Source organism: Dama dama, chromosome 29 (genome assembly GCF_033118175.1).
Source record: "Dama dama isolate Ldn47 chromosome 29, ASM3311817v1, whole genome shotgun sequence".
Lineage (NCBI taxonomy): Eukaryota > Metazoa > Chordata > Mammalia > Artiodactyla > Cervidae > Dama > Dama dama.
Window position 1 is genome coordinate 46,668,341 of NC_083709.1, and position 17,172 is coordinate 46,685,512.

The following is a 17,172-nucleotide window of genomic DNA, read 5'->3' on the forward strand; positions in this document are numbered from 1 at the left end:
CCAGTAGTTAATTTCTAGTCCAGGATTTTTTCTTCTTTGTGAATGGAAGTGGTTACATACCATCAGTTATATCCATATTGTTAGATTTTCTTCCCCGGTAATAATGACTACTTCACTGGGAATGTGATCTGTCCACTGTCTCTACAAAGTCAAGTGACATTGAAACTTCCAGTATTATCACTGATGTAGTTGTTTATCATCATGCTTTCTAGTTAAATGCTCATTTAGAAATACAATGGAAACATTGTACATGCTGCGCAGTGTTGGATATCATTAAATGCTTATGTTTCCTCTTGAATTAGTATTAAGAGTTCCTAAAGAGCAAACACTAGTATATGATAGAATAGTTCATATTAAGACCTCTGGTAATGTTAAAATGCTTTTTTTAACTTCTTCCATGCTAATATTCAAACACTTCATTTTATTGTCTAACGTGCTTTTTCAGGAGACTGTATACCACCAAGATGAATGTGGTATTTTACCCCCAAAACTGTGAATATGCAGGAATATATTAATACAGTGGTAGTTTCTTTGGGTGAGCAATAAGAAAAAAAAGTAAATACTTGTTACCTTTTCATTTACTATTACTTAGATTAAGGAGAATGTGAAATAATTAAATTATTAAAATGCTTAATTCCAGTTAATTTGTGCTATGTCCATTTCCATTAAATTATTTGCAACCTAACTTTGGATATTCCTAATGTTTTTAAATAAGACATGTTTACATATAAATCCATTTGACTTTTCTAAAAGCTATTTGAATTTTATTGGAAAAGCATGATGTATTATTATAATCCCTTTCCACCATATGATTTATGTCTGTGACAAGTACCAAGCCTATAACAAAAAATGCTCTGTTTTATGATCCCTGTTTCTATGCTCCAACAACACATGTAAGTAGAAGCATGTAGAAAGAGAGCAGTGATGCCTTTTTCATATACATTTTGTTTTTGTACTCTTCTTTTTAATAAAAATTTTATTTTTATCATCACAATAATACCATTTCAATTTAAAAAATTTTCTTTACCTATTTATATACGATAATCTTTTTCTTCATACAACGGTTGATATCGCTTTTGTTTAGAAATCGGTGTAAGAAAATCTATAAGTAACAGAATGAATTGTATAAACCAATTACTTTCACCTAATATTCAGAGTATCTAAACTTATTAAATGTGCAAAAGATCCATAGTGATGAGACATTTAATAAATCTAGAATTTATTTGTTTTCCTCTTTTCTTCCTTCTAGATGTTCAGTGTCCCCAGCATCAGTAGATTGCCAATTCCCTCTCCTCGCAACACCCCAGCCAGTATTAATGCTGGTCTGTCATACCCATCCCAGATTACTGCAGCAGAATGGAGTTTTTCTTTAGTTGTAAGGTAAGTTTCCCTCCCCACTCATTTCACACACACAGACTTAGCTTTCCATTTTACAATATTGTGTAGTTTTGTAAGTTTTTTCAGAGTATCTTTTCTCTTGTGGTTCCTTAGGTTATTAACATATCACATTACAAAGCTTATAAAACTGCATAATATAATAAAGCACTTATCTTGTGACCATAGACGAACTCCTTGTTGTAGTAATCCCTATCAGGTTATAAAACCTTTAGTATTTGACAGTTGAGCCATCTCATGGAAAGGGAGCTGGCAATCTACAGCTGCTGTGGACATTGGATGAGAAAATATTGCAAGGTAAGCCTCAAATTTAGATCATATTGTATACTTTTGGTTCCATGGTGTGTGCTAGAATTCATACTTTATGTTAAACTTTATAGTAAATTTATAAAAGAAAGATATATCACTCTCTTCTTTTTAAAGTGACCATCAGTAAATATTTGGATTATTAAGTTCATGTAACACATTGGGATTATTTTGGAAACATTTTTTATTCCTGAAAATAGAATTCTAATTATTAGAAATGGTTTATTTATCCCCATATTGACATACCTGTTTATAAAGAAAAGTCAGGACTAAACTCATATATGTAAAGCTTATTGAATGTATTATATTTTTTTATAATTTTATTATATATATATAATTTTATTATAGAAACAGTTATAACACTGTTCCACAAATAACCATTTACTCCTTAATCTTTCTACCTACCATCTTTATTTTTTTCTGTTCTTTTCTTTTTTATTTTAATTGGAGACTAATTACTTTATAGTATTGTGGTTTTTGCCATACATTCACATGAATCAGCCATGGGTGTACATGTGTTCCCCATCTTGAACCTCCCTCCCACCTCCCTCCCCATCCCATCCCTCAGCGTCATCCCAGTGCTCTAGCCCTGAGCACCCTGTCTCATGTATCAAACCTGGACTGGCGATCTATTTCACATATGGTAATATACATGTTTCAATGCTATCCTCTCAAATCATCCCACCCTCACCTTCTCCCATAGAGTTCAAAAATCTGTTCTTTACATGTGTCTCTTTCGCTGTCTCTCATATAGGGGTCATCGTTACCATTTTTCTAAATTGCATATATATGCGTTAATATACTGAATTGGTGTTTTTCTTTCTTACTTAGCTCTGTATAATAGGCTCCAGTTTCATCCACCTCATTAGAACTGATTCAAATGCATGCTTTTTAATAGCTGAGTAATATTCTATCGTGTATATGTACCAGAGTTTTGTTATCCATTCATCTGCCAGTGGACATCTAGATTGCTTCCATGTCCTGGCTATTGTAAACAGTGTTGTGATGAACATTGGGGTACCTGTGTCTCTTTCCATTCTGGTTTCCTCAGTGTGTATGCCCAGCAGTGGGATTGCTGGGTCATATGGAAGTTCTATTTCCAGTTTTTTAAGGAATCTCCACACTCTTCTCCATAATGGCTGTACTAATTTGCATTTCCATCAACAGTGAGAGGGTTCCCTTTTCTCCGCACCCTCTCCAGCATTTATCGTTTGGAGAGTTTTTGATAGCAGCCATTCTGACCGGCGTGAGATGGTACCTCATTGTGGTTTTGATTTGCATTTCTCTGATAATGAGTGCTGTTGAGCATCTTTTCATGTGTTTGTTAGCCATCTGTATGTCTTCTTTGGAGAAATGTCTGTTTAGTTCTTTGGCCCATTTTTTCATTGGGTAGCTTATTTTTCTGGAATTGAGCTGCAGGAGTTGCTTGTATATTTTTGAGATTAATTCTTTGTCAGCTGCTTCATTTGTTATTAATTTCTCCCATTCTGAAGACTGTCTTTTCACCTTGCTTATAGTTTCCTTCTTTGTGCAAAAGCTTTTAAGTTTAATTAGGTCCCATTTGTTTATTTTTGCTTTTATTTCCATTACTCTGAGAGGTGCATCGTAGAGGATCCTGCTATGATTTACGTCAGAGAGTGTTTTGCCTATGTTTTCCTCTAGGAGTTTTATAGTTTCTGGTCTGATGTTTAGATCTTCAATACATTTTGAGTTTATTTTTGTGGTGGTGTTAGAAAGTGTTCTCAGTTCAGTTCAGTCGCTCAGTCGTGTCTGACTCTTTACGGCCCCATGAATCACAGCACGCCAGGCCTACCTGTCCATCACCAACTCCCGGAGTTCACTCGAGTGAACTCCATCGAGTCGGTGATGCCATCCAACCATGTCATCGAGTCGGTGATGCCGTCCAACCATGTCATCCTCTGTCATCCCCTTCTCCTCCTGCCCCCAATCCGTCCCAGCATCAGGGTCTTTCCTAGTGAGTCAGCTCTTCACATGAAGTAGCCAAAGTACTGGAGTTTCAGCTTCAACGTCAGTCCTTCCAATGAACACCCAGGACTGATCTCCTTCAGGATGGACTGGTTGGATCTCCTTGCAGCCCAAGGGACTCTCGAGTCTTCTCCAACACCACAGTTCAAAAACATCAATTCTTCGGTGCTCAGCTTTCTTTATAGTCCAACTCTCACATCCATATGTGACCACTGGAAAAACCATAGCCTTGACTAGACGGAACTTTGTTGGCAAAGGAATGTCTCTGCTTTTTAATATGTTGTCTAGGTTGATCATAACTTTCCTTCCAAGGAGTGAGCATCTTTTAATTTCATGGCTGCAGTCACCGTCTGCAGTGATTTTGGAGCCCCAAAAAATAGTCAGCCACTGTTTCTACTGTTTCCCCATCTATTTCCCATGGAGTGATGGGACCAGATGCCATGATCTTAGTTTTCTGAATGCTGAGCTTTAAGACAACTTTTTCACTCTCCTTTTTCACTTTCATCAAGAGGCTCTTCAGTTCTTCTTCACTTTCTGCCACAAGGGTGGTGTCATCTGCATATCTGAGGTTATTGATATTTCTCCCAGCACTCTAGCTTATGCTTCCTCCAGCCCAGTGTTTCTCATGATGTACTCTGCATATAAGTTAAATAAGCACAGTGACAATATACAGCCTTGACATACTCCTTTTCCTATTTGGAACCAGTCTGTTGTTCCACGCCCAGTTCTAACTGTTGCTTCCTGACTTGCATACAAGTTTCTCAAGAGGCAGGTCAGGTGGTGTGGTATTCCCATCTCTTTCAGAATTTTTCCCCAGTTTATTATGATCCACACAGTCAAAGGCTTTGGCATAGTCAATGAAGCAGAGATTGATGTTTTTCTGGAACTCTCTTAGTTTTTCGATGATCCAGCAGATGTTGGCAATTTGATCTCTGGTTCCTCTGCCTTTTCTAAAACCAGATTGAACATCTGGAAGTTCACGGTTCATATATTGCTGAAGCCTGGCTTGGAGAATTTTGAGCATTACTTTACTAGCGTGTGAGATGAGTGCAACTGTATGGTAGTCTGAGCATTCTTTGGCATTGCCTTTCTTTGGGATTGGAATGAAAACTGACCTTTTCCAGTCCTATGGCCACTGCTGAGTTTTCCAAATTTGCTGGCATATTGAGTGCAGCACTTTCACAGCATCATCTTTCAGGATTTGAAATAGCTCAACTGGAATTCCATCACATCCACTAGCTTTGTTTGTAGTGATGCTTCCTAAGGCCCACTTGACTCCACATTCCAGGATGTCTGGCTCTAGGTGAGTGATCACACCATCGTGATTATCTGGGTCATGAAGATCTTTTTTGTACAGTTCTTCTGTGTATTCTTGCCACCTCTTCTTAATATCTTCTGCTTCTGTTAGGTCCCTACCATTTCTCTCCTTTATTGAGCCCATCTTTGCATGAAATGTTCCCTTGGTATCTCTAATTTTCTTGAAAAGATCTAGTCTTTCCCATTCTATTGTTTCCCTCTATTTCTTTGCATTGATCGCTGAGGAAGGCTTTTTTATCTCTCCTTGCTATTCTTTGGAACTCTGCATTCAAATGGATATATCTTTCCTTTTCTCCTTTGCTTTTCAGTTCTCTTCTTTTCCCAGCTATTTGCAAGGCCTCCTCAGACAGCCATTTTGCTTTTTTGCATTTCTTTTTATTGGGGGTGGTCTTGATTCCTGTCTCCTGTACAGTGTCACAAAGCTCCATCCATAGTTCATCAGGCACTCTATCAGATCTAGTCCCTTAAATCTATTTCTCATTTCCACTGTATAGTCATAAGGGATTTGATTTAGGTCATAGCTGAATGGTCTAGTGGTTTTCACCACTTTCTTCAATTTAAGTCTGAATTTGGCAATAAGGAGTTCATGATCTGAGCCACAGTCAGCTCCCGGTCTTATTTTTGCTGACTGTATAGAGCTTCTCCATCTTTGGCTGCAAAGAATATAATCAGTCTAATTTCAGTGTTAACCATCTGGTGATGTCCATGTATAGAGTCATCTCTTGTGTTGTTGGAAGATGGTGTTTGCTATGACCAGTGCGTTCTCTTGGCAGAACTCTATTATCCTTTGCCCTGCTTCATTCTGTACTCCAAGGCCAAATCTACCTGTTACTCCAGGTGTTTCTTGACTTCCTACTTTTTCATTCCAGTCCCCTATAATGAAAAGGACATCTTTTTTGGGTGTTAGTTCTAGAAAGTGTTCCAGTTTCATTCTTTTACAAGTGGTTAACCAGCTTTCCCAGCACCACTTGTTAAAGAGATTGTCTTTTCTCCACTGTATATTCTTGCCTCCTTTGTCAAAGATACGGTGTCCATAGGTACGTGGATTTATCTCTGGGCTTTCTATTTTGTTCCATTGATCTGTGTTTCTGTCTTTGTGCTGGTACCATTCTGTCTTGATGACTATAGCTTTGTAGTAGAGCCTGAAGCCAGGCAGGTTGATTTCTCCAATTCCATTCTTCTTTCTCAAGATTCCTTTCGCTATTTGAGGTTTTTTGCATTTCCATACAAATCGTGAAATTATTTGTTCTAGTTCTCTGAAAAATACCGTTGGTAGCTTGATAGGGATTACATTGAATCTATAGATTCCTTTGGGTAGTATACTCATTTTCACTATGTTGATTCTTCTGATCCATGAACATGGTATATTTCTCCATCTATTTGTATCATCTTTGATTTCTTTCATCAGTGTTTTATAGTTTTCTGTATATAAGTCTTTTGTTTCTTTAGGTAGACTTATTCCTAAGTATTTTATTCTTTTCATTGCAACGGTGAATGGAATTGTTTCTTTCTGTTTTCTCATTAATGTATAGGAATGCAAGAGATTTCTGTGTGTTAATTTTATATCCTGCAGCTTTACTATATTCACTGATTAGCTCTAGTAATTTTCTGGTGGAGTCTTTAGGGTTTTCTATGTAGAGGATCATGTCATCTGCAGAGTTTTACTTCTTCTTTTCCAATCTGGATTCCTTTTATTTCTTTTTCTTCTCTGAATGCTGTGGCTAAAACTTCCAAAACTACATTGAATAGTAGCGGTGACAGTGGGCACCCTTGTCTTGTTCCTGACTTTAGGGAAAATGCTTTCAATTGTTCACCATTCAGGATAATGTTTGCGGCAGGTTTATCATATATGGCTTTTATTATGTTGAGGTATGTTCCTTCTATGCCTGCTTTCTGGAGGGTTTTTATCATAAATGGATGTTGAATTTTGTCAAAGCGTTTCTCTATCTATTAAGATAATCATATAGTTTTTATCTTTTAGTTTGTTAATGTTATGTATCGCATTGATTGATTTGCGAATATTAAAGAATCCTTGCATCCCTGGGATAAAGCGCACTTGGTCATGATGTTGATCTTTTTAATATGTTGTTGGATTCTGTTTGCTAGAATTTTATTAAGGATTTTTGCATCTATGTTCATCAGTGATATTGGCCTATAGTTTTCTTTTTTTGTGGCATCCTTGTCTGGTTTTGGTATTAGGGTGATGGTGGCCTCATAGAATGAGTTTGGAAGTTTACCTTCCTCTGCAATTTTCTGGAAGAATAGGAGTAGGATAGGTGTTAGCTCATCTCTAAGTTTTTGTCTACCTACCATCTTTATCTTTTATTCTGTATTGATCGGTGCAGATGAAGCTTGTAAGAGCCTTTCTGATTTTCATTGTGTCCATATTCTCTCATGTATTTAGAGATGGGGAGCTTGCTGTTTTCCTTGTTTTTTAATTCACTTTTATTTATTTATTTTTTTTTTCTTTCTTTCTTTTTTTTATTATTATTATTATTTTTTTTTCCCAGTGGGTTTTGTCATACATTGATATGAATCAGCCATGGATTTACATGTATTCCCAATCCCGATCCCCCCTCCCACCTCCCTCTCCACCCGATTCCTCTGGGTCTTCCCAGTGCACCAGGCCGGAGCACTTGTCTCGTGCATCCCACCTGGGCTGGTGATCTGTTTCACCATAGATAGTATACATGCTGTTCTTTTGAAATATCCCACCCTCACATTCTCCCACAAAGTTCAAAAGTCTGTTCTGTATTTCTGTGTCTCTTTTTCTGTTCTGCATATAGGGTTATCGTTATCACCTTTCTAAATTCCATATACATGTGTCAGTATGCTGTAATGTTCTTTATCTTTCTGGCTTACTTCACTCTGTGTAAGGGGCTCCAGCTTCATCCATCTCATTAGGACTGGTTCAAATGAATTCTTTTTAATGGCTGAGTAATATTCCATGGTGTATATGTACCACAGCTTCCTTATCCATTCATCTGCTGATGGGCATCTAGGTTGCTTCCATGTCCTGGCTATTATAAACAGTGCTGCGATGAACATTGGGGTGCACGTGTCTCTTTCAGATCTGGTTTCCTCAGTGTGTATGCCCAGAAGTGGGATTGCTGGGTCATATGGCAGTTCAATTTCCAGTTTTTTAAGGAATCTCCACACTGTTTTCCATAGCGGCTGTACTAGTTTGCATTCCCACCAACGGTGTAAGAGGGTTGCCTTTTCTCCACACCCTCTCCAGCATTTATTGCTTATAGACTTTTGGATAGCAGCCATCCTGACTGGCGTGTAATGGTACCTCATTGTGGTTTTGATTTGCATTTCTCTAATAATGAGTGATGTTGAGCATCTTTTCATGTGTTTGTTAGCCATCTGTATGTCTTCTTTGGAGAAATGTCTGTTTAGTTCTTTGGCCCATTTTTTGATTGGGTCATTTATTTTTCTGGAATTGAGCTGCAGGAGTTGCTTGTATATTTTTGAGATTAATCCTTTGTCTGTTTCTTCATTTGCTATTATTTTCTCCCAATCTGAGGGCTGTCTTTTCACCTTACTTATAGTTTCCTTTGTAGTGCAAAAGCTTTTAAGTTTCATTAGGTCCCATTTGTTTAGTTTTGCTTTTATTTCCAATATTCTGGGAGGTGGGTCATAGAGGATCTTGCTGTGATTTATGTCGGAGAGTGTTTTGCCTATGTTTTCCTCTAGGAGTTTTATAGTTTCTGGTCTTACATTTAGATCTTTAATCCATTTTGAGTTTATTTTTGTGTATGGTGTTAGAAAGTGTTCAAGTATAACTTTCCAAAACTGAACCAGGAAGAAATAGAAGATCTTAACAGACCCATCACAAGCAAGGAAATCGAAACTGTCATCAAAAATCTTCCAGCAAACAAAAGCCCAGGACCAGATGGCTTCACAGCTGAATTCTACCAAAAATTTAGAGAAGAGCTAACACCTATCTTACTCAAACTCTTCCAGAAAATTGCAGAAGAAGGTAAGCTTCCAAACTCATTCTATGAGGCCACCATCACCCTAATTCCAAAACCAGACAAAGATGCCACAAAAAAAGAAAACTACAGGCCAATATCACTGATAAACATAGATGCAAAAATCCTTAACAAAATTCTAGCAAACAGAATCCAACAACATATTAAAAAAATCATACACCATGACCAAGTGGGCTTTATCCCAGGAATGCAAGGATTCTTTAATATCCGCAAATCAATCAATGTAATACACCACATTAACAAATTGAAAGATAAAAACCATATGATTATCTCAATAGATGCAGAGAAAGCCTTTGACAAAATTCAACACTCATTTATGATTAAAACTCTCCAAAAAGCAGGAATAGAAGGAACATACCTCAACATAATAAAAGCTATATATGACAAACCCACAGCAAGCATCACCCTCAATGGTGAAAAATTGAAGGCATTTCCCCTGAAATCAGGAACAAGACAAGGGTGCCCACTCTCACCACTACTATTCAACATAGTGTTGGAAGTTTTGGCCACAGCAATCAGAGCAGAAAAAGAAGTAAAAGGAATCCAGATAGGAAAAGAAGAAGTAAAACTCTCACTGTTTGCAGATGACATGATCCTCTACATAGAAAACCCTAAAGACTCTACCAGAAAATTACTAGAGCTAATCAATGAATATAGTAAAGTTGCAGGATATAAAATTAACACACAGAAATCCCTTGCATTCCTATATACTAACAATGAAAAAACAGACAGAGAAATTAAGGAAACAATACCATTCACCATTGCAACAAAAAGAATAAAATACTTAGGAGTGTATCTACCTAAAGAAACAAAGGACCTATACATAGAAAACTATAAAACACTGATGAAAGAAATCAAAGAGGACACAAACAGATGGAGAAACATACCGTGTTCATGGATTGGAAGAATTAATATTGTCAAAATGGCTATTCTACCCAAAGCAGTCTATAGATTCAATGCAATCCCTATCAAGCTACCAACGGTATTTTTCACAGAACTAGACCAAAGAATTTCACAATTTGTATGGAAATACAAAAAACCTCGAATAGCCAAAGTAATCTTGAGAAAGAAGAATGGAGCTGGAGGAATCAACCTGCCTGACTTCAGACTCTACTACAAAGCCACAGTCATCAAGACAGTATAGTACTGGCACAAAGACAGAAATATAGATCAATGGAACAGAATAGAAAGCCCAGAGATAAATCCACGAACCTATGGACACCTTATCTTTGACAAAGGAGGCAAGGATATACAATGGAAAAAAGACAACCTCTTTAACAAGTGGTGCTGGGAAAACTGGTCAACCACTTGTAAAAGAATGAAATTAATTCACTTTTAAACTTTAGATCACCATAGTTTTAAGTACTATTTTAATTAAAGTAAATTTTAGAGATTTTAATATTTGCATCACAGAGATATGTAAATATAGGAATTACACAATACAGTCTCTTCTTTAGGAACTGTCTGTATGCAGGCCAGGAGAAGTGACTTTGTGCAGTGGAAGGAAAGTGGATTTTAGCATTCAGGAGATCTAAAGTTCTAAAGTCTTCTCCCACCTACAAGTACTTCTCTGTTTACCTTAGACATTTTCCATCTGTAAAATTATATCTGCTAAGTTCCCTTTTAGCTTTAAAAATTTCATCCTAGAAGCATGGTAGTTTTTCCTTTATCTGTGTATATAAAGTTGGCCAGTCCGAAAAGCTATTGCTGACTTTCAGTTAATCTGATTGAAGGTTCAGGAAATACTTGTTTGATTTTAAATAGATTTTTGTTTTATATTAGATCTAAGTTAAGTCAGATTATTACCATTTGGCTAACTTTATTTAAAAATTCATAACTTCTCTACATTAGTTCCATTGTATACTGTGATGCTTTTGAGATCAGCACTGGGTAGAAAAGAACATACTATTTTAAATCCATTTGGGTTATATTGACCAAATAAGATAATAAATGAAAAAAGCAGTGTGAGTTTCTCTTTTACTGTCAAGTAATTAAAGTACATTACTGCATCAAACACCAGTCCCAGAGCAGTGAGTCTGAATTTTTTTTTAAACATGTCCCACCTTTTGATCGATAACACACATACCCCATGGCAGGTATAGGGATGCCCTTTTGTTGAGGTCATTATATCCTTTATGTGTATCTTCTAGTCAAAAATTTAATCAGCCTTTACTTTCTGTAACTTGTGTTAGAAAATAATAAACTTTTTTTCAAATACAGAGTGATTAAATAGGCGTTTTCAAATATAAATTAGTAGCCACACCATCACTACCCCAAGTTGAAATATGTAGACTAAAGAAAGGGAAGAAAGACCAAAAAAATATATAAATTTAAAAGGCTTTAGACATTTACAAACAGGTCAGGGGGTGAAACAGATTTATACGAAAGTTAGAACTCTCTTCTCTATTGAATTTATATGACCCCTTCCCTGTGTGCTGTTAGTTGAGTCATATATTTTCTGGGCATTAGATTAATTAAAATTTAGTAACCAAAATAAAATCAAAATGTAAAGTCTTCCTAATATGTTTCAAATTCTTTCCTATAAAAATTAATATTGTAATTTAATCAAGGCACAAACAGAGCTGATAAATGTCTTTAAATAGTATCCAGTTACACAGTCTCCACTTCATGTGTCTCAACTACCTAGTCCTGAACATCCTGCAATTCTGTTAGTTCTGTATTCTCTACTCCACCACCACTTTGCTAACTTATACAGCAACCATACTGCCTAGGTTAACTTAAATCTGTCATTCTTCTTCATATTAATTCCCAGTTAATAACTGGGGGAAGGCATGGCTGTCCACTCCAGTATTCTTGCCTAGAGAATCTCATGGACAGAGGAGCCTGGTGGGCTATACAGTTCATAGGGTCGCAAACAGTCTGACACAACTGAAGTGACTTAGCTTGCACGCACAATAAGGAATTCAGCATGTTGGCACCCGCTAGTCTTTTAACGCTTTTCCACTTAATTGTACCAGGAAGAGCATATTCTCACCTGCTTCATTCCTTGTATCTTTCCTCTTTTTGCTCTCCTTAGCTTCAGTTCAGTTTAGTTCAGTTGCTCAGTCATGTCTGACTCTTTATGATCTCGTGGACTTGAGGACTACAAGCCTCCCTGTACATCACCAACTCAGGGAGCTTTCTCAGATTCATATCCATCTAGTTGGTGATGCCATCCAACCATCTTCTCCTCTGCCGTCCCCTTCTCCTGCCTTCAGTCTTTCCCAGCATCAGGGTCTTTTCCAATGAGTCAGTTCTTCACATCAGGTGGCCAAAGTATTGGAGTTTGAGCTTCAGCATCAGTCCTTCCAATGAATATTCAGGACTGATTTCCTTTAGGACTGACTGATGTGATCTCCTTGCAGTCCAAGGGACTCTCAAGAGTCCTCTCCAACACCACAGTTCAAAAGCATAAATTCTTTGGCACTTAGTTTTCTTTATGGTAACTCTCACACCAACTCTTACATCCATACATGACTACTGGAAAAACCATAGCTTTGACTATATGGACCTTTGTTGGCAAAGTATTGTCTCTGCCTTTTAATATGCTGTCTAGGTTGGTCATAGCTTTTCTTCCAAGGAGCAAGCATCTTTTAATTTCACAGCTGCAGTCATCATCTGCAGTGATTTTGGAGCCCCCCAAAAATAGTCTCTCACTGTTGCTACTGTTTCCCCATTGTATTTGCATGAAATATTGGGACCAAATGCCATGATCGTAGTTTTCTGAATGTTGAGTTTTAAGCCAACTTTTTCATTCTTTCATTCTTCTCTTTCATTTTCATCAAAAGGCTCTTTAGTTCCTCTTTGCTTTCTGCCATAAGGGTGAGTATTTTCTGTGTATCTGAGGTTATTAATATTTCTCCTGGAAATCTTTATCCCAGCTTGTGCTTCATCCAGCCTGGCATTTTGTATGATGTACTCTGCATTTAAGTTAAATAAGCAGGGTGAAATATACAGCCTTGAGGTATTCCTTTCCCAATTTGGAACCAGTCTGTTGTTCCATGTCTGATTCTAACTGCTGTTTCTTGAGCTGTATACAGATTTTTCAGGAGGCAGGTTAGGTTGTCTGGTATTCCCATCTCTTGAAGAATTTTCCACAGTTCATTGTGATCCACACAGTCAAAGCCTTTGGCGTAGTTAATAAAGCAGAAGTAGATGTTTTTCTGGAGCTCTCTTGCTTTTTCTATGTTTCAAGGGATGTTGGCAATTTGATCTCTGGTTCCTCTGCCTTTTCTGAATCTAGCTTGAACATCTGGAAGTTCACAGTTCGTGTAGTGTTGAAGCCTGGCTTGGAGAATTTTGAGCATTACTTTGCTAGCATGTGAGATGAGTGCAGTTGTGCAGTAGTTTGAACATTCTTTGGCATTGCCTTTCTTTGGGATTGGAGTGAAAGCTGACCTTTTCCAGTCCTGTGACCACTGCTGAGTTCTCCAAATTTCCTGGCATATTGAGTGCAGCATTTTTAATGGCATCATCTTCCCGGTGGCTCAGCTGGTTAAAAATCTGCCTGCAATGCGGGAGACCTGGGTTCAATACCTGGGTTGGGAAGATCCCCTGAAGAAGGAAACACCCTCTCCAGTATTCTGGCCTGTATAATTCCATGGACTATATAGTCCATAGGGTCGCAAAGAGTTGGACATGACTAAGCGACTTTCCCTCGTTAGCTTAGGTAAAGTTTATTTCCACACTCACCATTTCATTTTTGAACCAAATAGAAGTTGAGATGTAGAAAAAGGAATGTTGTTAATACGCCTTGTTAAAGGGAAAAGTCTTCTCCATCTACCTGTTTTCTATTTTTTATTGAAACAAAATCTTGCCTCATTCCAAAAAGGATTTAGGGTGACTATCATCTACCTTTTCATCTTCCTCAGATAGCTTTCCATAGGTTAAAAGTATTTTTTCGCTCAATTTTATTGTTCATAGTCTAATAGTTTTACTTTCATGGGTTAGAATAAGCACTTTATACTACCTCATAACATTCCTTTGAGAAAAATAACTTGAGGTATAACTTCTTGTTAGTTGGATCCTTTTAGAAAGCTTTTGACAAGATATCTGTTCAGGTTAGTATATTATATGAAATAAAAATTAACTTTTCTTAAAATTTTTTACATACTATGATTTCTTATGCTGCTGCTGCTGCTGCTGCTAAGTCACTTCAGTCGTGTCCGACTCTGTGTGATCCCATAGATGGCAGCCCACCAGGCTCCCCCGTCCCTGGGATTCTCCAAGCAAGAACACTGGAGTGGGTTGCCATTTCCTTCTCCAATGTGTGAAAGTGAAAAGTGAAAGTGAAGTCTCTCAGTCGTGTCCGACTCTTAGCGACCCCATGGACCGCAGCCTACCAGGCTTCTCCATCCATGGGATTTTCCAGGCAAGAGTACTGGAGTGGGGTGCCATTGCCTTCTCCGTTGTTATGCTGCTAAGAAGACACAAATAAAGTTGGGAATTTTATGCACAGATTAGTATATGCTTTACTCTCGGGAGTGGTTATTTTTCTGCCTTAATGTTCTGCCTGTATGCAAATATGACTCAGAGTTCCTGTGGGATGAAATCTAGTTTTATACAGGTTAAATGTGATCTGTGACATATACTTGTATGTTTTTGTTGTAAAAGAAGTAAAGTGAGTGGACAGTGTGGTATGTAAATTATATCTCAAAGCTGTTTACCAAATAAAAATTACAACATGGTTATATAACAGTAAATGATAATAGTGATAGTGGTGGTAATGTTGATAGATGTGGAGAAGTTGCTTACCTAAGGATATAACTTCTATAATCTTATTGTTCCTATGGTATACGATAATTTTATGGGTACTGTGAAATATATCTTACTAGAGGTTTTTGTAACCTGTGTCAGACTGAATTTATGTGATACAGTTTTTAAGAGGTAGTGATATAGCTAGTTCTAGAACTTGGACTACACCAACAGGCAGATATTAGTTTAAGTCAGAGAGCCATTAAACAAGTCATTTAATCTCCCTGACCCTTAGTTTCATCATTTGTTAAGTAAGACTAAAAATGCACACACTTTAGAAGGTTTTTGTAACTGCTATTTCGTGTACACACTCATGCTCACTCAATCTCTCTCTCCCTCTCTCTCTCCCTGTCTCTTTCTCTCCATGTATGAATGAAATACTTAGGATAATACTTAGCAGATGGGGGGGGGTGTCAAATTGTTATCCCCTATTATAGCGTGAAAATAATGGAAATGGTGACCACTTGTTTGCTTTTCATTTTAAAACATTTTAAAATAAATGTTTTAAAACATTTTAAAATAATTGTAAAATTTCCTAAGGAAGTTTGTTAAGAGGACTGCTTTTGGACATGATAACAATTTAGGTTTTTCTCTTTCTTTTTTCCCCCAGCCTTTTGGAAAAATTACAGAAACATTACAGAAATGAGCCATATAATTGACATAATTATGTGAATGTTTGTATCTTTACATGCATTTTCGTGATTTATTGAATATTTATAATTGACCCAATTAGAAACTTTAAAAAACTTTTTATGTCCTGGTTTGATTAAATGGGTTTTAGATTTCTCCTGTATAGTTGAAAATCTCTGAAGTATATCGAAGAAGATTTATTGTAGGACATTTTTCTCCTTTCTGCAACCTTCTGAAGAAGAGATATTACTTATTTGATGGGTATCAGCATTTTGTTTTGTTTTTTACTCAGAAAATAAGTCTTGGTGTTGACTTCTAGATTAAATCTAAAGGATTTACTTTTCAAATTGTGTTTTTAGGGCAAATGGTATCATCGGAGGCAAGCTGTAAAAGAATTACATAGTACACTGATACGTCTTTTAAACGAATTGTTGCCATGGGAACCAAAGTTAATGAAAGCTTTTCAAAGAAACAGGTAAATAAAGCTTTATTATCTGTTTTACTTAGTTTAATACTCTTACTTTTATGATTATGGAAGATGTCCTGGAATTAGTAGTGTCCCGTTGATTTGTAATTCAGATATTTTTGAGCCTGTATGCAGGGTACTTCCTAAGTCCTGACAAGGTAATGTTAATTAAACAAAACCCCTACTGTGTGGTTTATATTATTTTTCCCCCAGTTTTTTTCATTGTGGTAAAATGCACAAATAAAATTCACCATCTTAACTAGTTTTAAGTGTTTGGTTCAGTGGTATATTTAATACCGCTTTTTTTTAACATTCATAATGTTGTGTTTCTCTCAGCCCATCCATCTCCAGAACTCTTCATCTTGTGAAACTGAAACTCTGTATCTTCCTTCCCCCATCCCCTAGCAACCACCATTGTACTTTCTGTGTCTGTGATTTTGACTACTCTAAGTACATCATATAATATAAAATATTTGTCTTTTCGTGACTGTCTTTATTTCACTTAGCATGTTTTCAAGGTTCATCTATGTTGTAGAGTTTACTTCCTTTTAAAGACTGAATTAAAAAAAAAAAAAAGACTCATTTGAAAAGACACTGTTGCTGGGAAAGATTGAAGGCGGGAGGAGAAGGGGACAAAAGAGGATGAGATGGTTGGATGGCATCACTGACTCAATGGACATGAGTTTGCGTAAACTCCAGGAGTTGGTAATGGACAGGGATGCCTGGCAAGCTGCAGTCCATGGAGTCACAAAGAGTCGGACACAACTGAGTGACTGAACTGAATATTGCACTTTATGCATATACCACATTTTACTTATTCATTCATCTGTAATGGGCATTTGAGAGGCTTTTCATGTTTTAGTTATTATGAATCATGCTGCTGTGTACATGGGTGTACAAATGTCTAAGACATTGCTTTCAAATGTTGGGGATGTATACCTAGAAGTGAACTATGGCAGTTCTACTTTTAATTTTTTTCTAAATGAAACAAAGATGAATATTTTAAATGATAGAAGGTACATTTCACAAAGAAGATAGACATCATAAACCTGATTTTTTGAGGAACTATCACATTGTTTTCTATAGTGTACATCATAAGTGTACAAGAGTTCCAGTTTCTCCACATCCTAACCAGCATTTGTTATTTTCTGGTTTTTTAATAGCCATCCTAATGAGTATAATGTGGTATATATTGTGTATATATGCATATATTGTATATATACAATATACATGAATGTGTATGTATAACATGTATTATGTATATGTATGTATAATAAATACAATTTGTATGTTGTATACATGTATACAATATAATATATA

General features: G+C 36.7%; 1 protein-coding gene across 4 annotated transcripts in view; it reads left to right on the forward strand.

The window, feature by feature from the left end:
- BRD10 (bromodomain containing 10) overlaps positions 1-17,172 on the forward strand; it is a 107,478-nt gene that overhangs the window by 79,228 nt on the left and 11,078 nt on the right. For all 4 annotated transcript variants that reach the window (XM_061132436.1, XM_061132434.1, XM_061132433.1 and 1 more), the window contains one exon: positions 15,746-15,861. In XM_061132436.1, coding sequence (XP_060988419.1) covers positions 15,746-15,861 — 116 coding nt within the window. The remainder of the gene's footprint in view (positions 1-15,745; positions 15,862-17,172) is intronic.